Raw genomic sequence first — 27,397 nt, 5'->3', positions numbered from 1 at the left:
GCATATAATAAAGCAATTTGGCAGTATGCTGTATAGACTTTCAAAGTGTGGCCACCTATTAATAGTGATTTGTGGACCACTTCTCTTTCCATTCACAGTTGCTATTGCTATATCTGTGACAGTTAATATAATTTCTAATGTGAAAAGTAGCATGAGAAAAGTATGACATCTTAACTGTCATTAGAACAATTATGAATTTGAAAGTCAATTTGACTGCCATTTTTGTGTTCCCCGCTTTTCACCTGCATGCTGTTCCATGCCCATTAATCCTGTCGTTCTTCTTAACGTGCCTTCCTTTTAGCTTGATCCAGCTCTTTGCCTGTGCTGCTTCTGTCCTGAATACATTTGCTGTCCAGTTTCCTTCCCCCTTCTCTCTTAGTTATGTTACACAACTACGTTGTTCCCTTCTCAACAAACTCTTCCCTAATGGTTTTCAAACATGTACATGTTCCTTTTCTCATGGAGAAAGAGAGGTTGCTTATAGGAGCAACGGGAAACAACCAAGGGAGAGCATATGTAGCAAGCAAGAGCGCTATGAAACGGATACAATTTTCTTAATTTCTTTCCTCCTTCTCTTCCCTGCTCCCCTCCCTGTATTATTGATGGCAAAATTTGTTGCTATTTAGTTTAATTATTGTCACTATCACGGTAACCAACCAGAAGTCAATTTCTTACTGAATGGTAACCAACCAGAAGTCAGTTTATTTTTTACCATTACAACTGATGTCTTTTTAGCAGCCTTAGTACAGAGGTCGGGGATGCAAAGGCATTGAGACTGAACGATTCTTTCTCCTAGTAGTTTCACTAGTTTTAGTGATGAAGCATACTTCTGACATGCATTACTGCTGCTTTGCTGCTGTTCTGGGGTCGAGACTTTCATTTCCAGAGTTCATAGGACTACAGGAAATTAAGGCCGGAAGGGAATTCAGGAAATCATTTAGTCTCAAGGCAGGATCATCCCTGACTAAATTATCCCAGTCAAGTGTCTGTCTAAAATGTTGTTGAAAATTTCCAGGGATGAAGATTCCACAACTTCTACCATTAATACAACCTAGTATGCTGTTGGCTTTTTTTTGCAACAAAAGCACACTGTTGGCTCATATTCAGCTTATGATCCATTGTAACCCCCATGTCCTTCTCAGGCCAAACATTCCCTAGTTTGTATTTGTGCATGCAGTTATTCCATCCCAAGTTCAGGACTTTGTACTTGTCCTTGTTGAATTTCACCTGATTGATTTGTTTTTGACCATTTCTCTAGTTTATCCAGGTCATTCTGAGTCCTAGCCCACACTGCCCTCAAGGGTGTCTGTAACTGTTGTTGTTACTGACAGTTTATGATTTTTGTTCAAAGACCTTAAACTCAGTTTTTTAAACAAAAGAAAATCACTCCTTCCTCTCCCAAATTACTACTACTACTAAAACCCTGAAACCCTGCAAATATAAGTAAATGGTTAATTTATGTAAGAAAGACCACTATAGTATATGTAAGTGCATGAAAGAACAAAGATGTCCAGTGGTCAAATTGGCTCTGTAAATCACTAATACTTTAAAGGGAGACATTTTGTCATCTTGTTTACTTGTTAAATAAAGTAATAAAGAAAGCAGAAACTTGATCTGAGGTTAAATTGTTCCATGTGCATCTTTTGACACAAAGACCAATTTCCATTGATTTGTATCACTTAAAATAAGAATTTGGGCTGGAAATTTAAGTGGGATTGAACCAATATACAGTGCTAACCATGTGGCAGGTAAACATGGAAAAAACACAGTAAAAATAATTTCCTGCTTAAAATGAGTTCTGTATCTTTTTAAGTCAGGGGAGGGCAAAATATGGCTCATGGTCTGAATCTGGCTCTCCAGGCACTTGTGGCCTGTGGTGCCCACCAACAGATTGTACCCCACCCAGTTCTTCGAGCCATCAAGGTGGGAGCAAGGTGCCCATGCATACGCTCCCCCACCCACCCCAACATACTGTATTGCACCTCACTCCCACCCTTGTGGGTGAAAAGGGCTGGCCCCACCAGCAAGCAACTTCCAGGTGCAGGTGGGGCACTCAGGGCTCTTGTTCTGGGCATAGGTGCTGGTGCTCAGTGGGGTGTGGCTCTGGCCAGTGCTGCATGTTGGGGTGAGGAGTGTAACCTGCCTGGCTGCTTTTATCATAGAGGCTCCACGCCATGCGCCTACAGCTCCCACACTTACACAGGGGAAGCCCTGCACTGGAGGTGGCTGCCTTCCCTGCTTGCTTCTGTGCAGGTCCCCAGACTCCACTGGGAGTGGAGGGAGCCCTGCCTCCTGGTTCCCAGCCTGGGGTTTCCCCAGTGTGAGTGTGGGAGCTGAAAGTGTGCAGCATGGAGCCCCTGCAATAGAGGTGACCAGGTGAATGGTACTCCTTGCTCCCATGCGCAGTGCTGCACTCCTTGTCCCTATTCGCAGTGCTGGCCAGAGCTGCGCCCAGCTGTGTGCCGGTGCTTGCACTGGGCATGAGTGCCCTGAGCACCCCACCTGCAACTACTGCTGGCAGTGGGAGCTGTGTACCATGTGGGGGAGTACCCTACCCTCCGTCACACCCACACCCTACCTCCACAACACCCACCAACATACACACCCCAAGATACCCTATGCCCCCCCCACACAGCCACACTTGCTTTCAATCCCCCCAACACACCCCTGCACCCCACTGTGCACACCCCCCACCATATGCACATATACCCCCACCATACACAGACCATGAACCACCCCCCACACAATATACAAGAGTAAGATTTTATTTTTGAATGATTATGCAATCACTTCTATGTAGACTTCACAAAAGCAAATCACAACCAACATTTTTTGTAATAAAATTAAAATGTATTACAGTAGGTGTGTGACTTTTAGTGTATGATTTGAATTTTTTTATGGTTCTAAGATGGGAATCCCCCCCCACCCCAAAGAAGCGTGTGTGTGGGGGGGTGCAATAGTAATGGTAGGGACTTACCATGCAAAGGTCAGGGGTTAGGGGGTGGGGCAACTGCCAAGGCATGAAGCTACTCATGGAGCCCTCAACTGTTCACCAAAACTTGCTAAGTAGCCCTCCAGCTGAAGTAATTGCCTGCCCCTGTTTTAGGTAGTCTAGAAATGCAGCGACTTAAGTAGGGTGTGCATGAAGAAGGCAACTTTGTTAACCTGAATGCACTATCATAAAAAATTCTCTTTTTTTTCTGTTGTCTTAAGACACAAAACTCACAATATTTCTGGATCAAACAACATGTGCGCGCAAACACGCACACACAAGTACTTGTGTGTGTGTGTAATGACTACCACCAACTGATTTATCCATATTACACGTATATAATCAGTTGGTGGTAGTTTCCATTCCTTTTACTTTCATATAAGTTTTTTTTTCTTTCTTTTTTTTTTTTAAGTGAGATTGTAAATACCGGGCGAGGGAACCCCTTAATTTTGCTAAGGATTTTAGAATCTTGTCTTTAGTAGGACTAATAAAACTATTCTGTTTTTAGATATGTATATATCTCCTAGAAAAGATTAAGGGAAGGCAACTGTGAATGCTTGGGAATGCAAAACTAATACTGTGTGACTTGGCTTCTCCTCCCAGTATTTACCTTCTGTTCTCCCTGTGTCTTATTGTTTTATTTTCCAAGATCATTAGATCAGATGCATTGGATTTTTTTATGGAGTTGCACATTATTTCTATGGAAGATTAATATGATAACATATTGTGCTTGGTATACCCACTCCTGTTTAGGAGTTTAAATACAACTCAGTATTTTGGGGAAATCATTGGTGCTCAATGTTCCATGTTGTCCACTAATAAGTTGCTAAACCAAATTAAAAACATGAATGACAATAAAAATAGCTAATCATTTATTTACTGCTTTCTAGTTATTTAAAAACTGTGTAAGAAGAAAAAGAAATAAATGAGTTTTTCTTCTGCTAAATGACTTCAGAAATGGATAAGAAAGTATAAGTAGGTGGAATATCGAATTGTGTAGAAAAGGGAGTATACACACTTTAAAAAAAATACTGAATGGTCTGTGCTAGAGAGACCTGTGTCTGATTCCTGTTCTTGATCAGGCTAAGCCCATCTCTTTTCTTTACTGTTACATATTTGAAGAAGTTAAAGTGAAAAACTCTCTTGTTTACCAACTTAATGCCATTGGTTATAGGCATAATGTAGCAAGATGGGAAACATGACTATGTACAGGCTTTCAATTTCCTGAACCTTGTATGATAATCCCTTGTAGCCTAGGTCTACAGAGTTAAATACTGTACTTTTAAGTAGGTGGTGATGAGTGTAAGTATCCTGATGAGCCCAGTTGCTGCTTCAAAGAATACTTAGCTTAATAAGAGATTAAGCAAGCAGCTAAGGTAAAAAATGGGGATAGCAGTTAGATTTGATGTAAATCAGGAAGCTTAAAATTAATGGATTACCTTTGGATGACTACCATGTCTAATGTTGCAGCAGAAATACAGATGATTTTCAGTGATATTTATTGGAGGATCAGGATTGTGGTTCCGTTGCACTAGGAACTGTACAACCTCTGAATTGCTGTGCCTGTCCCAAGGGTTAAACTGTCACCCGTAAACTGTCAAACCGTGTATGGGATTCAACTGTGCTGGCCCCAGCAGCCTTACCTGGGGCCTTGAGGGCTTCCTGGGGCTGCAGCCACTGCAGGAAGCCTGGTCAGCAGCTGGAGTGTGGCTCCAGCCAGCCAGGCTCCAGTTTGGGCGGCATGTGCTGCTACCATGTGTGCTACCCCACTTCTTTTTGGTGTGGGTTTTTGACCCTGGAATCTGTCAGGGTCAAAACCCACCCCCCATGCTGCACAGTAGGAGCATGTTGAACACCTGCATGTGCAGTGAGTGGCACTCATCTGGACATACCCTATGAGTTGGATTTTTTCTTTAAACTGACGCACAAAAGTCAGTTTCTGACATATTGGCTTTTAAGACTAATGCCCTTTAAAAAGAAAAGAAGGATTTAAAAAAATCAGTGGCATTTCTTTTCCTGTTGTACAGTGCTATCTAGAAAAGTCAAAGGCTGACCATCTGTGTGAAACCTGTGACCCCAATTAGACAAAACTAGTCAAATGTACAAAAGTAGACAAACTGACAAAATCACTTAAAGTCGTCTCACCCCAGCTTTGGTACTACTATATTTACATGTAAATTAATTATTTTTTGGGTAGATTTATTCCAAGATGGCAGTATTTCTTTAATTCACATATCTGTGCTGGGCAGGACTTCTTTAGACATAATAAAAAATTCAAGACTGGCAAGCCTTCCCTTACTGTTTTTGATGATGGGGAGGACTCAAACTAGGTATCTGAATGCTAGAATTCACATTGTTGCAACCAATTTTGTTGTTGTTGTTGAACAGCCCGTTAATTTATATTGGAAGTTTTATACCTCTCATGGAGCTACTGGGTATGTGTTAAGGCAGGGGTTCCCAAAGTTTTTATGCTGTGTCCAGCAAACTGCCACCCAGAAGTGGCTGTCGCCTGGCAAACCATGACCCAGCAGCTGCAGCTGACTGCGCCCAGAATTTCTGATGGAAGACACCTAAAGATACCCCTACGTTCTCCACCCAGCCTTGGGGGGCCGTAGTTTGCTGATCCGTGGCCACTTCTGGTCTGGCAGCTGATTGTGCTCCGGACCAGCAGCTGACCCGCTGTGGCCTGACACCGGGTTGCGGCCCAGGGATTGAGAGCCCCTGGTTTAAGGTGATTTAGGTACACATCTACACATAGATATACTAATGTGCATTTAGGCAAATTAACTATTAGGCGCAATTAGCTAAGTCACATTAGAGCATGTGCAGATGTGCTAATGCGCATTAACACAGTGTGTATTCATTGATGGGCACTGCATTAATGTGCATTAATCATCTACATGTGGGCATATGCAACTTAGTTAATTGCGTCTAAATTTGACAATTGCTTTATGCAGGTATCAAATTTTAGGTGGGATTAGCCTAAAATCACCATTTTTAAGGTGTCTTAAGAGCACACACGTGTGGACACATGCCCTTAATGTGCCTTAAAAATGGTGATTTTAGGCTAATCCCGCTTAAAAGGGGTACTTGTAAACATGCCCATTATATATTTTTCTGACTGAATGATTTGCGCAACTGCTTTGTTTCAAGTCAGGGGAAGAGGAAGAATAAAAAAGAGTAGAGTTTAGAGCTATACAGCTAGATACAGCTTTCAACAAGCTTCATTTTAAATATGAGTTGGTTTCTTTCATTTGGTTAAAGCTAGAGTACTTGGAACATGGAGAATTGGATTGTTCTAAAGCCTTGCTCTTTAGTAATTAAAGCAAATTAAAGACAAGCAAAATGGTACTCTACAAACTTAGTAATGGATGACTCCAGTCTCCTGTTTGACAATTCCTCCTAATAACTTGTAGTTCTAGATGTGAGGCTGCATGAATGTATGCAGTATGCATTCAATATCCAGCTGCTTTTTTTAGCAAATCCTCTTGAGAAGTTCCGAAGTGTCTGACTGTGTTTTATGTACCGGGATTCTGATTTTCTCTGATTTAATAAAAAAGAAAAATCTGCAATTTATGGGTTAAAATAGTAACCCCAAATCCACATTTACCTTTTGAAATAGAAAATTTGTTGTTTTTTTTCTTCCTTTTTTCAGAGAAAACCAGGATCCCTGTTTATGACCTAGAATTCATTGCCAGTGGCAGTCATAGACTAGTGTAGGCAGATCTTAAGCATTACTTTGTTGACAGGACTGGCTGTACTGCAGATGCTGTGGTTAGGATTCCTGGTCTTTGTCCACATTGCAGCTTCCACTACTGGGGAATTACAGGGCTTACATTGTGAAGCCTTGTCCACGCTAGGAAGTGTGAAATTCAGCATACACAATTTCTGGTTTAGTTTGTTTCCTGGGGAAAAGTCTACAGTGGATAATGAGCACTTAATACTTTTTTTTAAAACCATGATTTACATAATTTCACTAGATGCAAAATTTAGTTCAAATATTGGCTGATACTTCTTTAAAATGTAATCTGTTTTTCTAGTTTAGCTGTATCCTTAAAGAAAATTTATCTGTGCTACTTTGGTCCCTTGCCTTTTTCCTTCTGCTAGCTGCTTCTCTTCCCTCCAGGAAAGGATCCACTAGCCCTTTGATCCCACTCCACTAGGGGAGAGAAAAAAGCCCTCCATTCATTGTGCATGAGTGAGTTTTTAAAGTCCTGGGGGAGCACAAAGTTTATCTTGGCGGGTCCCAGATTTAAATTTTGAGGACTGTGGCAAGAGCTATGATGGGAGGAGGCCCATGAAAATAAGTTTGTTACTAAGTCCATCGAATGAAAAAAAAAATTATACTCTGATGTGACTTACAAAGATTTTGCATTAAATTGTTGACAGCAGGGAAGATTTCTGTAATAGTCAGCTGTAGTGAATGTAGTGCTGTGGATCATGGGACTGTTGACTGAATCTTGTATCTGAGATAGGGGAGGCATCACAACTAGGTCAGCCAGAGTCCTGGAGATACAAGGAGCAAGAGAAACCAGGAGCCAGCAAATAGGAATTTGAGTGGGTGTTTACAGGGGGAAGTCTCACCCTTGTTTCAGTGGCCTTTTACAATAAGTCCCTTTCTGCTGTGGAAAAATGTTTTAGTATACTGCAAAAATTCACCAGCTGGGACTTCTAGTCATATTAAATAGCTGTGTTTAATATCTGTCAAATAAGTCTGAAAATGTTTTAATAATACTAGAATACTGCTATTCATTTTTTTGAAAAAAATGCCTGGTTCATGCTATACCACAGTTGGGAAGGGGGATTGAATTGTATCTAATCACAAATGGGCCATTGTTTTTACTATAGAGCCTGGGACAATGCTGTCAGCAATGCCTATTCATGCATTATGGGGTGGGTTATAAAACTGCTTGGACCTGCTTATGTGGTGCCAGGTATTCTTTATTTTAATGTATATCATATGAATTTGCTGAAAGTTAGCTTTTTTCAGTTTATTTTTTTGTGGGTTCAAAGATGAAGTACTGGGTATCTCCTGTGACTGTATGGATATGTTTTATTTTCATCCTTTTTAAAAAAAAGTTTATTAAACAATCTGTGATTATGTAGAAAGACTTGTTTCAGCGAAATGTTAGCAGGTTAGTGAAAAACCACAAGAATCTACTCAAGAATGAATGCTGTATATGTATGAAGGCACATCTTCAAGTTAAATTTTACCCTTGATGCAAGCAAGACACATGAGATGAAATTTTGTTCCTACTGTGCATAATGTTTTGTATAGTATATATTTTTTTCAATCTTGCTCAGGTGTTACCTCTAACTTTTTTTCAGTCAATGTTCTTCTTTAGGTAGGGGTTGGAATTACCAAGGAGTTCGTTCCACTTGTAAAGTTGCCAGCAGGATGTCCAATTGCCAGCATTTTAAACCTGATTGTGAACCCTTTCTTTGTAATTCCTGTTCCTCATTCTGTCAAACACTGGGCACTGATGATCTTGGGGAAGAACCTGGCTACTAAGATTTGAAAGTGAAGTCCTTAATGAGCCAAGCTTTTATCTTCTTTCTTTTTTACCTCACATACCAAATTTTCAAACTTGGATGCATAAAGATACCCCTAGTGACCTAGTCAGACGGTCAACTTTAAGCCAGACTTAGCTAACATTTGATAAGTAAGCCTGACCTAAACTACATGCAGTAGGAAAAAAAAATGAGGTTGGGTCAAACTTAGTCTCTTCATAACATTTGATGAAGTAAGCTATTGCTTATGAAAGCTTATGCAACTCTGATTTGGTTGGTTTATAAAGTGCAGCTCTGCTTTTTGCCTGATTTGAGGCTAACATAGCTAACTGCCTCTCTCTGCTCAAACTTAGGCTATAGATATACATATTAAAATGATCTGGGAGAATTCTTCCAGGTTTGTTCTCTTCGTAGAAGAACTTATCCAGACTCAGATATTGAGCCCTTGAATAGCAGAGATCTTGTAGTTCTTATGCTGCACAGCCAGGGTGCCCTTATGAACACATCTGTGCAGGTTCTGCAGGTTCCCTTAATGTGCCTGGACACAATGGCAGCAGCACAGAGTGCAGCCCCGATAAGCTGACTCTGAGCAGTCTGGGTGAGCTAGTGCTGCCCTACAGTTCAGTATGAGATTGTGAAGTGGGGTGTATTCTGTTTGCATGGTACAGCAAGTAACACACTATCTCCCTGGGGGAGAGCAGGAGCAAAGCACCCTGGGATGCTGAAATACTGTGCTATGGCTTCTCTCAGAAGAGAATGTGTACAGTCCCATGAGAACTCTCCTGGGAGGGATATAACCCTGACTGTTCCTTGGTTATTTTTTTCCTAGAGTGGCTATTTTTCTTTTGGGAGAAAAAGCCTGAATGTCTGCATGCTTGTGATTTCTCTTGAGAGAGCAGTGGTTCTTCTAGGAGAAGCCAAATATCTGTATGCGGCCTTCGCTAAAGTGTTAATTAGCCCAACTTAAACGAAAGTGTTTTTTTTTTTCTAATCAAGGCAAAGACAATAGGATCTATATGAGAGTGGTCTGATGCTGTGAAAATTGATCTGTTTGCCTGCATGCTTAGGATAGGTTCAAGAGCCTCGTGTTAGCCAACCAAATCTAAAAAAAAGTCCATACTTTTCATGTTGGTAAGAGGAACTGTGTGCATTCCCACATCTTACACTGTACTAGTCCTGCTGGTTGCCTTCAGACTCCTACTAAAGTAAAGGTGCAGTCAGATCTGTTTGTTGTAGTGGAAAGACATTAAGATGAATAGTGTGATGTTAGGAAGAACAGAGCAACTTGCAGCATTGCTTTTAGCTGTCTTCCAGCACAGTGTACAGCTCCAATGCTTTTGACATCCCTAATGCAGTGACACTCTGGGTTTTGTTAGGTTTTGGGTGATTTAGTTGCAAGTAGTACTGGCTGTCTTCTGCTATTCCTCTGTAGAATTTGTAATGGGAAAGTATAGTTTTAAAAATAGCAAATAATATTGATTTTTGGCCAGGGAAGCCAGTTCTGATAATCTAATGTGACCTTCTGCAAGACAGGCTCTTTCACCTAGTAATACCTGAATGCAAGCCCCGACAGTAGTACAAGTGTTAATGGAATAGGCTGAAGAATAAGCTGGTTGTCATTTATACCATGGCTTTTAGAACCTTTGTCTTTTATTAAATATATTTGTGTCATCTCTCTCCTGTGACTGTGGGAGGGTGTTTTTGGTGCTTAAAGCAAGTGGGCATGGGGAGAGGGAATGATTGGCAGTGATTGTTAGATGGAATCAATGCAGCTGATTAATTTTCTTAATAAAAAGTTCATTTTGGGTAAATCTATACTTGGTTACTGTGCCTTTTCAACACTAACATGACAATACAGTCATTTCTATTTATGTAGCTTTCTAAATATTGGAATTGAGTGTAATTGGATATGAGTAACAGGAAAGTCCATATGGAACATCTATTGAAATAACTCTAACTGAATATAACAAAAAAGAAACCCACCCACAGGCTTCCATAACATTGTGTCCCATATTTCTTTGAACGTCATGTTTTGAGCCTTAGTTGAGTTTCTTTTGTGAGTGGGCCAAAGTCTTTGAATCTTCACTTACTACAGAAATATCTTTAACTCTGCACAATATTGATGTCTTCTCATAGTGAACTCATATTTTCAGTCTTGGTGAAAAATCTGGATTTAGAAATTGCACTTACATCCTGATCTGTGAATTAATACTAGTGTACCTATCCTCACTCACTGTCTGTTAGGTATGTATGAATTATAGCTCACACAAGCAGCTGTATAGTTGATTCCAATTTACTTCATAATACCATTCACATGGTGTATGCTGCTTTGTTTACATTCGTTGCTAAAGTGTGAAACTTTGGCTGTATCATTCTTTGCTCGAGTTATACTAGTTTTAAACTAAAAGGACTAAACATTTAATATGAGTGAGTTATTTGAAGGTTGGGAAGAATCTGGTGCTTCTGTGGTAGCAAATACCAGCATAAATCCAGGGCAGACTAAGGGCCAAAAGGGGAGCACATAAAAAGTGGAAACAGGGAGAGATCACCAAAGAGGAATATACCTCTTCTGCTCGTGCTTGTAGGGAGGCAGTTAGACAGGCCAAAGCTACCATGGAGCTGAGGATGGCAACCCAAGTAAAAGACAATAAGAAATTGTTTTTTAGATATATAGGGAGTAAAAGGAAGGCCCAGGGAGGAATAGGACCCCTGCTAAATGGGCAGAAACAATTGGTGACGGACAGAGGCGACAAGGCTGAACTCCTCAACGAGTTCTTCGCCTCAGTGTTCCTAAGCGAGAGGCACGACAAGTCTCTCACTGGGAGTGTAGGGAGGCAGCAGCAAGGCACCAGACTTCCATGCGTGGACCCTGAGGTGGTGCAGGGTCACTTGGAAGAACTGGATGCCTTTAAGTCGGCAGGCCCGGATGAGCTCCATCCGAGGGTACTGAAGGCACTGGCCGACATCATTGCAGAGCCACTGGCGGGAATATTTGAATGCTCGTGGCGCACGGGTCAAGTCCCGGAGGACTGGAAAAGGGCCAATGTGGTTCCCATTTTCAAGAAGGGGAGGAAGGAGGACCCGGGTAACTATAGGCCAGTCAGTCTCACCTCCATCCTTGGCAAAATCTTTGAGAAAATCATCAAGGCTCACATTTGTGAGAGCCCGGCAGGACAAATTATGCTGAGGGGAAACCAGCACGGGTTCGTGGCAGGTAGATCGTGCCTGACCAATCTAGTCTCTTTTTATGACCAGGTCACAAAACGCCTCGACGCAGGAGGAGGGGTGGATGTCGTATACTTGGACTTCAGGAAGGCCTTTGACACGGTATCCCACCCCATACTGGTGAACAAGTTAAGGGGCTGTGACTTGGATGACTGCACAGTCCGGTGGGTGGAGAATTGGCTGGAGGGTCGCACCCAGAGAGTTGTGGTGGATGGGTCGGTTTCGACCTGGAAGAGTGTGGGCAGTGGGGTCCCGCAGGGCTCGGTGCTTGGACCGATACTCTTTAATGTCTTCATCAGCGACTTGGACGAGGGGGTGAAATGTACTCTGTCCAAGTTTGCAGATGACACTAAGCTATGGGGCGAAGTGGACACGCCGGAGGGCAGGGAACAGCTGCAAGCAGACCTGGACAGGTTAGACAAGTGGGCAGAAAACAACAGAATGCAGTTCAACAAGGAGAAATGCAAAGTGCTGCATCTAGGGAGGAAAAATGTCCAGCACACCTACAGCCTAGGAAATGACCTGCTGGGTGGCACGGAAGTGGAAAGGGATCTTGGAGTCCTAGTGGACTCCAAGATGAACATGAGTCGGCAGTGTGACGAAACCATCAGAAAAGCCAATGGCACTTTATCGTGCATCAGCAGATGCATGACAAATAGGTCCAAGGAGGTGATACTTCCCCTCTATCGGGCGCTGGTCAGACCGCAGCTGGAGTACTGCGTGCAATTCTGGGCGCCGCACTTCAAGAAGGATGCGGATAATCTGGAGAGGGTCCAGAGAAGGGCCACTCGTATGGTTAAGGGCCTGCAGGCCAAGCCCTACGAGGAGAGATTAGAGAAACTGGACCTTTTCAGCCTCCGCAAGAGAAGGTTGAGAGGCGACCTGGTGGCTGCCTATAAGTTCGTCAGGGGGGCACAGAAGGGAATTGGTGAGTATTTATTCACCAAGGCGCCCCCGGGGGTTACAAGAAATAATGGCCACAAGCTAGAGGAGAGCAGATTTAGATTGGATATTAGGAGGAACTTCTTCACAGTTCGAGTGGCCAAGGTCTGGAACGGGCTCCCAAGGGAGGTGGTGCTCTCCCCTACCCTGGGGGTATTCAAGAGAAGGTTGGATGTGTATCTAGCTGGGGTAATGTAGGCCCAGCACTCTTTCCTGCTTATGCAGGGGGTCGGACTCGATGATCTATTGAGGTCCCTTCCGACCCTAGCATCTATGAATCTATGAAATAGTAACTGTGAATAACAAAAAATAAAACAAATAATATTGTCTATATTTTATTATTAAAAAGTTAACACGAAGTTGCTCTTTGCATTAATCTTGCCTTCTCACATTTGGAAATAATCCTTTGATCCCAGAATGGGCAGTCTAAGACATGGCAGTACAAATTTGCCTCTACTGCCTCCAGGACCTGCATGATTACAGAAGCTGCTCTGCCTCTGCAGACAGAGTATGAGCATTCTTGCTACTGTGTTGACTAAGATTTCATACATACCTAGAGGGTGACAGTGCTTAGCCACTCACTTAATGCAGAAATGCTAGTGCTGAACAAGGTGGTAAACTGTGGGTGGGTGAGTTTTTTGATAGGAAGCATCCAGTTTATCTTACAAATGTACTGTATTTATTTGTTCACTGGCGACTAAATCCATGCTGTTAGTTGACAGCAGAATAAAATTAACCAGCAATTCTTTTTTGAAAGTCATATTGTATATATAATAATTTATTTACATTGTATTGAGAATACAATGAAAATGATTTTGGCCCTGCAGTCACTCCTGGAGACACTCCTGGGACACTAGAACATCCATTAGCAACAGTCAGGATTTCATTGCCACCAACTGTGATCTACATGAGGAAGTCTGACTCAGGTGGCAGGCAGGTACTTGCTATTCTTCCACTCCCCATACTCACCAAGACCTAGTTAGACAACTTGGGTGTGTAAAGAAGTGTTCTGTGCACATGTCACAGCACTGTAATTTAGAGCACTTTTATAACACTACAAGGTTACAGCACTCTTAAAGTTGCAAAAGTACAGTGTTTGGGGGGGAGGGGTAGAGGGAAGGCACTGAGCCTCCCTGCTCTTTCCAGGATGAGTGGCAGGGGGTGCTCTGCAGCCTACTGGGGCTGCAGGAGGCTGTGGACAGCAGCAGACCAGTGGAGAAGGTAGAGCTGGGATGAGAAGCTGTTGCTCAGCTTCTCAACCTAACTTTTGTGTGCCCTGGGAGTGGGCATCGTTTCTGCCAAAGGCTGGGTAACAGCTCTCACCCAGGCTGACAGCTTGGCTCCCAGCATCTGATTCCCAGCCATGCAGCATTTGAGGGGGGTGGCGGGGAAGGAGGTGTCGTACCTGTGGTGTGTCCAAGCATCTGGTCTCCCCAGCTACACAATGTCTAAGGGTGTGTGTGTGTGTGTGTGTGTGTGTGTGTGTGTGTGCGCGCGCATGTAGCCCTTTCACCTCCCCCCCCCCCAACCCCTCCTCTCTGGCAACGGACACAGCATGTGCCATGGGGCTGGGCAGCAGCTTTCAAAGCCCATGGGATACTGGTGGAATTGCCAGAAATTTGACTAGCATACAGAAGTTATTTAAAGTGCTGTAGGTTGCAAAAGTGTTGTAAAATACAGTGCTTGAAATTTAATACCTCATTTAACAAGGGTTAATTAAAAGTGCTGTACCCATTTTTGAAGTGCTGTAAAGCCATGCGGTTCTGTAAGTCATGGCAGTAAAGCACTTTAAATGGTGAAAAAACCAATTTATGTACACACCCCAGAACAACAAAACTTTGGTGCTAATATGATCTTGATTAATCTAAAACTATGTAAGGTCAATTATTCTACATAGCAGCTGTTCTGGAGAAGAAATTTTGGTATATGGTCCCCAGGCTATACATTTTTTTTTTTTTTCTTTAACACTTGATATTTTGGATCAGATAAATGTCTGTGAAGCTATCAACAAATGTAGCCAAAAGTGCTTTTGTTCTCTGTGATAGACTAGAAAGCCCCTTGGAAGGTTGTTTTTCTTTCAGCATGTCTAAAAAAACATTCAAGAAAAGGCATAACCTAATGATGGTCAAAATGAGAGAGCAGTAACTGCAGATGAATGATAAAGCCGACGTGACAGTTGAGAAATATGGAGAAGTATGTGTTCAGTGCCAGTCCAAGATTTGGGGAGAAGTAGCATCACATGTTGCTGAAATAAATAAGCTTCAGCTTGCTTCTTTAAAAGAGAAATCCCTTTTCACACTAGTAAGTTTGTCAAAGATATCCTTGGCTGAGGGTGAGAGGGATGGTTCTATGCAGTATTTTGATGAGTCTTGTGATGTGGAAACAACACCTTATTATTTACAGGAACTTACTTCTGTACTATAACTGGTTTTATATACATCTTGAAACTGCCCTTGCGAGAGTCTGGGGTCTAGCTTTGTTGCTGCTTTGCCAAATCATGTAGTTTCTACTGCCATACCCAAACTATCTCCTGTGATGCCATGCTCCCTGAATGCTCTGTCACACTGTCTGCCATGACTGGATTTTTTTTTTTTTTATATTCTGCCTTCCAAAAACAATTTATGCATTTTATTTGGGGTTATGTGGTAAGGAGAAAATACTACAAATAGAAGTATTTTCTTCTGTGGCATTGCTAAGATATGGATGTTACACAGGTATTGATATTTTCTACAACTCACAGGGAAATGTGTTAAGGTCTGCATCTTCCAGAATTGGTCCCAGTAGATACTGAATCAGTGGACAGAGTAAGATTTAGTTAGGTCAGCTTTTCACAATGGAAGTATGTTTTCTTGAATGGGATAAAAAAATGGGTAAAGCTTTTGTCAATCACACACGAGAGCAAAAATGCCGTCTGTGGTGCTAGTTGTTCCCTTGATTGGCTATAAAGGAATAGAATAAAAGAACCGTAGACAGCTAGGCCTGGAAGGGACCTCAGGGTGTCATCTAGTTCTGTCTCCCTAAAGTTCAATGGCGAGTGTCTATGTTTAGCTTGGTGGTGGCCAATACCACAAGTTAAATCTAAAATTTGAGTGCCACCCAAAAGGTAATGGTGGTGGTACACTGAATTTAGCAGCACCTATTTTGCAGCTCCCATGGGGCCAAATCCTTGAGCTAACACTGATTCTATTTCCTGCTGCCTGACTGCTGCTCCAATCTCTGTCCCTTCCCCAGTGTCCCCTTAATTAGATGTCTTGGGCTTGTGTGGCAAGCACACCTGCTGCCTATGCCACTTGTGGCATATGTGCCATGGGTTGGCCGCCACTGGTCTAGCCTATTCAAAACAACTGCATGCTCACCCTTGCAGCTATCAGGAGCAATTTCCTAAAATATCAAGAACAACCTCTCTTGCTACAGGTACATCAGGGGGATGTGGGCATTGTCAACATCTTGTTACTGTGAGGACAGGAAGTAGTTTGCTAAAATATGCTTGAGCAATCCAAGGTAGATGATCATGCTCCCCACTACAGTCTAACCCAATCTGACCACAGGGAAAAATTTCTTCTTGATCCTAAAAGTGGCAAAAAGGGGGATTGGTGGCATGTGGCAGTCAGGCACCAGAGGGGGTGTCCCCAAGTTCCTTCTATCTGCCCCAGCACAGCTCATCCCAGTGTATTCCTGTACTATATGCTGCCTATCCCCTCTGCAGAACTTGTCTCCCCTTCTTGCTGTGTTCCTCTGCTTACCCCCACTGCCAAATTCATCCTTCTCTATCACTCTTGCCCATGGGAATCGGCAGCAAGGGGAATGCCAATTGTTGCAAGGAGGACTGAGGCAGCAGGGGATTGGCTGCCTGCTTACTCCTGCTTTGAATGAGTGCTGAGTAGGGTAGCACAGTGGTTCCCAACCTTTTTAGACTGAGGACTTGCAAAACGCAGACCGGAAGTGGCTGTGGACTGTCAAACTGCTGCCAGCATCCTGCAGACTGGAAATGACCAGTATACTGCGAATCGGCATAAAACTTTTTTACTCGGTATAAAAAAGGATTGGCTGCTGGTCTCTTCCAGGCTTCTGGTCTGGCAGCCAACCTTCCTCTGAACTGGCAGCCAACCCTTTGTGGCCTGGTACTGGGCCGCAGCCCAGGGGTTAGGAACCTCTGGGATAGCACTAACATTTCCTAATGTTAACTTACACTTAGTATTTCTATTAGTCTGTTGCCCTGTGGGGTCAGGCCAACTCTCAGGATCTCAATATTGTGCTGTTAGACAGGAGGGTGTGACACACATGCACATATACAAACACAAAAATCAATTAGGTGCGTGCGCACTCTCTCTCTCTCTCTCTCTCTCTCTCTCTCGCTCTCTCGCTCTCTCTTTCTACCAGCTCAGACACATACACATCCAAACAAGCCTAGGCACATGCATACCTATCACCAATTCAAGCATATACACACTACACACTAAAAATTAGACAAAAATCAATTGTCAGTATCCGCACACTCAGTACATATACACAGATCACTAATTTGTATATCATGCACATACTGATACACACACACACACACACACACACAACCCACCTACACATACATGCACATAAGTTCCTAAGTTGGATGGCACAGTGTGTATGTGTGTGCTTGGGGTACCTGGGATACTTGGGGGAAGGTTAAGGTGAGAGAGAGAGAGAATTAAAGTGTAGGGAGTGAAAGTTGCCAGGACCGGGATTAGAACCGATGGACTAGAGAGAAGCTGACTGAGGCTTGGGGTTACCTAAGGTAGATTGGGGCTGGAAACTGAGGCAGATAAGTGGTGGCAAGGAGGAAACAGCCAGGAAAGAGAGAGGCAGAATCCTGGTAGCTTGGGGCTGGAAACAAGCTGACAGCTTAGAGACTAGGGGGCAAATAAGTGGTGGCAAGGAGGAAACAGTCAGGAAACAGACAAACCCCAACTAGGGGTTTCAAAATAACAGGTTTATTAAACAGACAACACACTACACAGCCCCATGAAGTTATTGGTATGCACACGCACGCACACTGGCAGCAGGCAAAAGAGACTCAGTGGAAGGGTTGGAGTCCAGGTGGGGAAGAGAAGCAGAGTCCAAGTCCTTGCTTGAAGAGGGGGTGGGCGGTGATAGCTACCTATCCAGGCTGGAAAGGGTCCTTGTCCAGTAGGTGTTGTCCAGAGGGGGGTCGCCAGCAGGGTCTCTGGGTGGATAGGTGGTGTGGCATGGTGCTGGTCCAGATGTAGAGGGCATCCAAGGAGTCAGTCTTCACTATCCCTTTTATGGAGCAAACTACCTCTGATCTCCTATGGGGAGGGCCTGTCCAGGCAAGGTCAGTCCTGTTCCAGAGGGTTCTGGGTGTTCTTACTGAGCATGTGCAGCCTTGGCACAATGGTGGGTTGCCTCATCTTTTGTTTCTTGAATGCTGAGGGTGGTTCCAAGTGCTGGGTCATTGGTCCAGGTATTGGTGTTGATGGTTCAGTCATTCAGAGGGAGCTATTTTTAGACCTACTGCCTTTGTCTCTCAAGCACCCTCATTCATCCCTATTCATTCAGGAACCAAGTTACATAGAAGGGGTAGGTATGAGTCGTGGGTTATACAACCAGGCCTGGGGACAAGATGGAGACTTGACAAACAAAATGGAAACTTGACATGACTTATGCTAACTTACATATATAGGCCTAAAATAGTAATCACACAATATAAAAGCAGTAAAAAAAAAATCAATACGAAACATAATAATTATCACTTTATAAAATAGTGGATATATGTATCAAAATAGTAGGGCACTTATTTGCAAAGAGGGGAGAAAAAATAAAACTTACTATCTAAAATAAAATGTTAAAGCATATCCTACATCTTAGCTTAATTATACTTATCTATAGGGAATAGAGAGGGAGAGAATAAGTCAGAAATGGTTGGAAAGGGGAGGGAATGCATTTTAAAATATATTTAAAAAAAAAAAAGAAAAATGGGGGGTTTTGCTATAAGTGCATCTTAAGATCATATTTGCCTTTTTTTGCAGCTGCATCATACTGCAGGCTCATGTTGAGCCTATGATCCACAAAGACCCCAAGATCCTTGTCCACAGAAGTTCATCCTGGCTGTAGTCCCCCATTTTATATTTGTGCTTTTGGTGATTATTCCCAAGGTGTGGTACCTTCTACTTCTCAGCATTGGACTCCCTGTTTTTTGTAGCCTGGCTTTCCAGTTTGCCAAAATCTTTGTGAATTGTACTCATTCCTCCAGTTCGATTAAATTTTTTCAAGGATTGCTTCACAGGAATACCTGGGCAGTAGTAAAAGCTGACCAAAGGATGCAGTTAACACCAATCTAACAGGAATATTAGTAATATTAATAAAATTAGTATTTTAGATACTTTGTCTAACAGGAAACTTTCTATTAATGCATTAACTAATTCTTTCCCCTTGTTATGTTTTAGTTAAAGCTATTTGATATTGGCATGGCATAGGAATTAAACAAGACCAATGACCATTGAATATATACACATTCATGATATATAGACAAATCTTTGTCCCTTATACTCCTGACATAACATTTATCCTCTTATCTGGACCTTTTACTGCTGAGTGCCTAGTCCTGTAAACAGCAGACAGTTTTAGTTCTTCTAAACTAGCTTAGCTATGGCTAGAACACAAGTTCATATTTTTCTGTTGTATAATTCTCCATGTTTCTACTTATTTTTATAGCATAGCTTTCTTAATAATGACTTAAATTGAATCTGGAAGCTAGTTGTAATAATCTGATAAATTGAATCCATGTGAAACTGCAGATTCAAATACTGTTCTTCCTTTCTTGCATGCATTCAGAGCACCAAGTGTGCCCTGGGTTATTTTGAGTGTTGGCAAAGGGTTACTGTAGACCAAAAAAAAAAGTTCTACACTATTCTGTGAATCCCCCCATACCTACCAAAAGTTGGGTTAGAGATTTGTACATTTTAAGTAGACACTAGGATTTCCTGGAAAGTTTTCAGGATATTAGTACTGCTAAACTGAATAGGCTTTTAAATATGAGTCCTTACTAACATTTATGAAACTTAACTGAAATTATCCCCGCAATTATGGTACTTTTCATCTTCTCCCATCTTCCGTTCAAATAATTTTTGCATAGCAGTTATGTGAAGCTGTCTTAACCTTTGTTTAGTTCTCTTGTGTGTTCAGTGCATGCAATACACAGCTAACTGTCATACAGTCAAATCTATTATTAATACTTTTTCCATAACACACACCTTAGTGAGTACAATGTGAGTGTTTTTCGTTCTACCAACATCATTGTAGTGGACACGTAACATTAAATAAAGACTTTTTCCAACCCCTTGTCCTAAATTACGTTCTATGAGAGAATTTTTTTTTTTCTGTGAAGAAAATAATTGTCAAAAATGGCTAATTTTGATCTAAAGTACAGTGCTATAACTTCACTGAGGTCAGTGAAATTATTGCTGTAAACAGTTAACTCTACTGTGACTGAAATTGGAATCTGTCCCTGGAAATGCTATTGAATGTTTCATCACTATGCCAGAAAATCACTATTAATCAGTGAGGTTATTCTTCTGGAATTATCTTGCCATATAGCTTTATGAATGAAGAGCAAATTTCCCTTCCTTATTTGGAGAATTGTTCTATGTAGTTTTGGGAAGATACTGTCAATTGTGTAAAATTTATGAAGAAAATGAAATGAAAGTAGGAGATAAATTTGTCTCTTTTCAAAAACTTTGTACCTAGAGTCCTTCTCGAGGGATAAGTTCTCAAGAGCATCTAGATGAAGCTGAGACTGAATTTTGCAAAATATTTTGAGACACATCACTTGTTTAAAGGAGAGAGAATTCTGCTGATTTTATCAAGATTCCTATCGTGTGATGCATTTGAGTACAGTTTTATCTATTATTTCAATATTTTGTTTGCTAAATTCTTTAATTAAGCTGTCGTATGAGTTTGTCTGAAGTTGATTTCTCCTGCCCTTCCCAGTTGCGAGAATATGAAGTCCTTTTGGCTTGCATACCGTATATAAACATTTCATTCACCCTATGGAAACAATAGGCTCTAAATCTGGTCGCAATCTCAATTAAAATATAGAAAATCTCATAGATATGTTCCTTACAATGTAGGGTAACTAAAATAAGTTTATTTTAAACCAATGTGCATGCTTGCCAAAAAAAAAAAAAAAAGTTTGGTTTTCATGGCCGTGGCTTCCTACTTTTTCATAAGTTTCTACCTTTTTATGATTATTTAACTCTTAAATATGTTTCTGTTCATGACCAGCCTTGGTGACTTTTGTGTTGATGATTTTGAATTAACAGCTGCTTAATTTGTTTGCAAATGCATTTTTATGTTGTGGGCATGAAAATACTGTTTTATGAGCAGTTGTGAGAAGCACAGAGGCATTTTTAGTGTAAATGTCAGTTTTTAGAAATACATGAGCTGTGATGGATGTTCAAGAGGAGGAAAATATGAATAGAGAAAAGTCCCAAGCAAACTGAAAGCCCCAATCTCCTTCTCTTCTCTTGGGGATATAGACATTAATGAGGGTTGGTTGGTTTGCTTTTGGGTATCTTTTATTAATACAGGCTTGTTGTTATCTTTAAAAAAATGCTGACAAATACAGTAAAGGGGGCTGGTTCAGCATATGAGACAAATACCAGGAACAGAAACATTGTGTCAGCCTCTAAAGGAAAGTGGATATTTGACTTTTGTTGCTGCATAGCAACAACCCCTCTCCACTCCCTTCCCCCCATCCAAAAAAAATCTCTCCACTTCCCTCCCCTTCCCCTTCCCCTTCCCCATCCCCATACCACTCCCCCCAGACAAAACCAAACCAAACAAAAAGTTTTACAGCTGGCTAAATAAGATATGGGGCTTGAGGTGCATGTACAGTTAATATATGGAAAATATGGGCTTTCCATGGTAAATGATGGGTATATGAGACCAGCATTAACAATTAGGAATGCCAAATATGTGCTGTATGTTGGCCTTGGTTTAGTATTTGTTTTGAAAAAATAAATTGTTAAACAACTAAGGCCAGCTTTTTCTGGGAAAAGGGCTTTCATGCCCTAAAGGACAATGGGAAATTGGTACATGTGGGAAAGAAAACTGTGAACTCAGTCTTCAAAATCCTCCAGAACTTGCCAAAACTGATTGGACAAATGTTGGAGCATGCATCCATGCAACTGTTGTAGGAGACTGCCAGGAAATCATGTGCTTAGACAAGATCCAACTGTTGGCAGCACCAGATTTTTGATCCACCTGTACTTAAAATCAAGCTAATGGGCATGTTGGATGAGCATAGAATATTAGCTATTCAGGGTCTTCTTTGATAAAATTAAGTAAACATGACTCTTGGAAAAGGTTAACTTTTCTATCACTTTATCCATCCTCAGAAAGTATTAAAGGGCACATCAGGTGTTTATACAAGTTCTAGTTCCAACAGCTTGTATTTATATGCAGATCTTTGACTGGATATCATAAAACAGTACTAATCTTATCCATTGCTGCTGTGGCATTAATTCAGTACATTTAACTTGCAAACATCCCCCAGAACTTACCCGTCTTTCTTCTAGCCTGTTGATGAGTAGTTGTGCTGAATACCCAGCTTCCATCTCCTGTTCCTTTTTAAGTTCAGGACACCAGTAGATTTTCCAGTGTGTGATTGTGTGATGGTTTACTCTAGTTTCAATGGCTTTGCATGAAGAGGGAAAATAACACTCATATATTCATATATTTTCAGAAGTTTATCTTGTCAGCATTTGCATTATATTGTAGATATATCCCTTACACCCCCCCCCACATATATGTTTTGTAATAATTCAAATGTGTAGTTTGTGTGTCATATGTTGTCTCATGGAAACAACTGTATAAAGCTGAGCTAATGACCTGCAGTTTGCTCTTTCCACTGCACTGTTAATTATGTATGCAAGGTAGAAAAGGGCATTAGGAGGGATCCCATCAACTTGAAATAGCACTTCTGTTGGAATGTAATTTTACTTAAGAGTGTTATTGATTTGGGTTAAAGAAGATATTTTTCTTTGTTATCTTGTTTAAGATTTTATCTATAGACTTTTTATATGCTCAGCCATCTTGGATAATCAAGTTTTTTTCCTTCTAAATATTAAATATTTTTCTATGCAGCAACAAAAGTCAAATAGCCACTTAATTTAGGTAGCCCATTGAGCTAACACAGATAACGTACGTCAGTTTTCTGTAGCCAAAAGCACATCCAGGAGAAATGCCACAAACTTTCTCTCATTGTCCTTGACTCTCCAGTCAAAGTGATTAGTCATATATATTTGATTCAGCTGAAGCAGTACTGGGTCAGATTCTGGAATGAGGCTCAAATGCATTCCTTTGGAACTGTTTTAAGATGCCCTATGTACGCTTACATGCAGTAACAAGGGGCAGAAAAAGGAATTGGCAAACAAACGACAGTTTTAATACATTGAAACTACTCTTAGGACCTTATTAAATTTAAAAATGAAAGTTACTATGTTTTATGTTGACTCAACCTTTACCTTTTAACAAGGAGGAATGAATTGGTGGTTCAGGAAATGAAGGAAAACCACCTCTTATAAATCATGGAAATAATAAGGCATGAACGAAACCTCACCTTGATCACTTTGCCTATGTTTGCTTCCTTTCCCCTACTTGTGTTCTTTTAAACTAGAATTTGTTCTGCTCAACCGTCCACAGCTCTGCTGTGTACTGAATTTGAGAGGAACATGCCTTTTTCCTTGGGTGTGCATCTGCTCAGTGGTGAATGTTCCTGGAACAAATTAGGCTTATGTCTGTTTAGGGGCACCAAAGAAAACCAGGTTGCAAAAATAATGTTGACCTATTGTGTTTTTACTAATACTACCTTGAAGTAGTTTTTGTAAAATCTGGTACCATGTATGTGAGTGGTTTTTCCAGTGTGTATCTATGTCTATACCTATTATGACTGAAGAAACAGAAATCACAATTGATGTCTCTTCATTTTTTATAATTGTTATTTTTTTTACTTTGGTAGGCTTGGATGATTGCTTGCAGCAGTATGTCCATAAATTTGAAAGGGAGAAGATAAATGGTGAACAGCTGTTGCAGATTTCCCATCAGGAACTTGAAGAGTTGGGTATCACACGAATTGGACACCAGGAACTGGTTCTAGAGGCTGTGGATCTGCTCTGTGCACTGGTTAGTTACATGGGGAACAAATATGTGATTTTTAAGTAATTCTTTTTGCAGGTTTAGTGATGGTCTCTTGTACTAGGACAAATGTTTGGTATATAACTTTGTTCCTTTATTATACAGCATGTAGAAAGTGGAACTAGTAAGAATTTAAACAATTTTATACAGTGTCATATTAATATTTTTCCAGTTAAAATGCCAATAGTAATAGGCTATATTGGTGAAGAATTAAGTTGTTTAACTAGCACTCAGTCATGAGGTTCCTATGAGGTTCCTATTAGCTTACACTGAGGCTAGGAACAGACATGGCACTTTTTCCTGGACAAGTGCTTTGTGTTTTCTCATGTAACCGAAATATCCTGGGATTGGTGTGTACACACATCACTCTTTTAATCAAAGTTTAGTAAGTGGCTGAATACATTGCTATTTTTCTGTCATTGATTCAATAATGCAATCCAGGAATAACAATTCTGATGTACTTTTTGATGTCCTGGGATAAACTGTTAATAATTCTTATCCTGCAGACCTTTTTTAGGATTTATCCTGGGACAGTGGACACAGACATCTGAATGATTTCACCTTTTAAAATGGTTTATCCCATAAATGCTGGGATAAATGCTGTTTGTGTTTGTAGCTAGAGAAAATTACTGTATTTACTCACATACTACATGCACACCTCCCCCCACAACCCTATTAGCCTGAAATGCGTGTCTTAAGTAGGGAAGCTAATGTTCTGGCCAGAATAGTAGGAGTGACGTTTCTGATTTGGCAGTTCTGAGGGGAGTCAGTTGACTTTGTGGCTCTTTAGAATCTGCTTGATTCATGCTAATTTTTCTTAACTTGAGGTGTTGATGAATGTCTTTCCTTTTTTAAAGGTCTTGATGTTCCACTTATCAAACTATCCTTTCTATGACAGTTTTGCTGAAGAATTCATGATTTAACTACTTCTATTTCATAGCCCAGCAGACTTTTTTTTTAGTTTTTCAAAATCCTACGTTTGCCTATGGAGTCCAGTCTTCAGCAGCAGCTACAGTTTCAGCTGCTAATCTTTCTGCTTTAAAATCGTTAAAACTGTAGCTTTTGCCTGAGCAGGAAAGAGAAGGTGAGCAAGTTGAAAGATTAGGTTTTCTGCCTGCTGCATGCAGCCTTAACGCTGGAAAAATCTTTTCTTTTCATTCTGTCTTCCCCAAAACAAGGTGCATGTCTGATTTGGGGGTATGCTGTATGCAAGAAAATATGGTATTATCCAATAGAGTGCTTTTGTCACAAAAACATGACACTGTTGATATGACAGGAGGTAATAATTGGTCTCACAAACTAAGCTAGGTTAGCCTTATTTGTAAGCTATATGCTGGAGTGTTAAACATACAGTTTGTGGTCTGAATCTGACCAACAGAGACCACTTTATCCGGCCCACTGACCAACTAGTAGGTTACCGTAAGTTGTGGGGCATACCTGGAGTAGCTTGCCTCAGAATCTAAGGCTCTTGGGCCCTGGTGGACATAGCAATAGGCAGCAGGAAAGCAAGTGAGGGCTGACACAGCCCAAGTCACCCTCTGGATGCTTTGTTCATCGCTGTCCTGGACTTGGAGCTGTCACTGCTCTGTGATCTGTGCCAGAGCTGCTGCCTCAGAATGAAACTTGTTAGTGGCAGCAGCTCAAGCCCTGGCACAGGGCATGTGGTGGGAGTTGGCTACTGTTATCTCTGCCATTTGGACCAGGTGGGAGCTGGAGGTGCTGTCACCACTGGAACCACTCTGTGCCCTGGGCTGGATCTGACCCACAAGGAGCCCCATAGTCTGGGTCTGGCTTGGGCCAGGAGATTGGCATCCCTGCTGTTTATCAATTAAACAGTAGATGATCATTAAAAAGCTTTCAGAAAATGTATTAAGAATATTTTGATGAAAGAACTAAAGACAAAGGCTGAAGCTTCCATTATGTCTATCTCCACCCCACAATGGCTAATTATTTACACCGCCACCCACCCACCCACCCCCGTTCTGAAATAAACAAATCACATTTCTGTCTGTACTGGTGGTACCATACAACAGCTTCCGTTTATTTATAAGCCAGGCATGCTTGGGAGTACATATTTGATGTAATACCATGAATTAGAGCCAGAGGTATCTACAGTTACATCATTGAGACTGGTGGGAAAGAATGCTGTGCAATTCTTATGCCATTACTGGCTTACATTCCTTTCATTATGTAACACTTGTTACATGGACAATATTATTCTTAAAATGGATAGAGTCTTTTTTCCCCTGTAAGAAATCAGCCTTACCCATTTCAGAAAGGTGGTATAGGAATTGTTAACATCTCATAAACCAGAAACAACTGTTCTGCCCTTAAAATTATTTTATTGAAATATGTTTAATTTTTACTATGATCTTTATATATTTTCCTGGAACTTGAGAAGATTTTGCAGTTGTACACATCCACCAAATATTTTTATCTGTCACCTTTCAGAGAGGAACTGAATTGACTTGAAATATAATTCTCACTGTGGGAGTGATAAAATGTCACAGTGACAAGGAGTCTGTTAAAATAGTAGATGTACAGTATAGTGTGTACTGTATACTGGCCTGACTGGAATAATGGATGTGGCAGTCACCCTAAGGTATTTCTTCTTGTTACTTAATAAATAAATAAATAAATAAAATAAAATAAAAAAAAATATATAAGAAAATGAACAAAGCTGGATGATGGCCAGAACCTAAAGCTGTGTTTTATCTCCTACAATTTCCTCCTAATTTCCTTTTTAGACAAAAGTTTTGACCTCAGACCCATTTCTGGAAATCCTTTGTGTAGTGCAGCTCAAGTTAATGCATTAGATAGAATTCATATTCTGTAGCTGACATATTCTTGTTCTTTTTGGGGGGAGGGAGGAGATAATGGGAAGATGTTTCTCCCCATTAGCTGTTCTCTTTGTCAGCTTTACACTGTCTCTTCTCTTTAAGTTTTAGGAAAGACTTTATTGTTGAAAAAGTTGCTTTAAATTTGCATCCAAGGTTTCTTACTTTGCATTTGGGTGTCAGCTTTTAATATCTTTGCTAGTACTTTTCTTTTTGTCCCTGATCCTTCTGTGCATTCCGCCCGTCTCTGTCTCTGTCTCTCTTTCTTGATGTAGTTTTATGCATTAAAGCATTCAGTTATTTCTTGCTGAAATGGGACTTCCATAATATTTTTTTAACCTCTTGAGTTAAAAACATTCTACTTTGTGAAACACGTTTATAAAGATTGTTATTTATACATTCCAAGGTCCACTACTCTTTTACCTGATATATACTAAATGTTATTCATTTGCCTGTGACTTGCACTTCATGGAGTATATAGTCATTCAGCCTGGCCTCAGAGAGCTCTGGAACTTCACCTTTCCCCCCTCCAACATGATTTTTTAGACTGTGCTAGCTTTCTGTTCTGCCTGTTCTCTGGACCTCTTACAAGAATGTCTTCTGGTTCCATTACATACCATAAGAACTGTGACCCTAAAGAAAACAGAGTTGTCTTTGGAGCATCTTTCTCCTTAAATGGGAACAGATGTACAAATGTCAG

At 41.0% G+C, this 27,397-nt stretch overlaps 1 protein-coding gene across 1 annotated transcript in view; it reads left to right on the top strand.

Annotated features, from left to right (window-relative positions):
• The window catches only part of CNKSR3 (CNKSR family member 3), a 97,456-nt gene that overhangs the window by 22,131 nt on the left and 47,928 nt on the right, over positions 1–27,397 (top strand). The window contains exon 2 of the mRNA XM_090041625.1: positions 23,685–23,848. Within this exon, the coding sequence (XP_089897751.1) occupies positions 23,685–23,848 (164 nt within the window). The remainder of the gene's footprint in view (positions 1–23,684; positions 23,849–27,397) is intronic.

Source organism: Crocodylus siamensis, chromosome 1 (genome assembly GCF_052110815.1).
Source record: "Crocodylus siamensis isolate JL-2025a chromosome 1, ASM5211081v1, whole genome shotgun sequence".
NCBI lineage: Eukaryota > Metazoa > Chordata > Crocodylia > Crocodylidae > Crocodylus > Crocodylus siamensis.
Note: the sequence above shows the minus strand (reverse complement) of the source record. Positions and strands in the feature narration are given on the sequence as shown.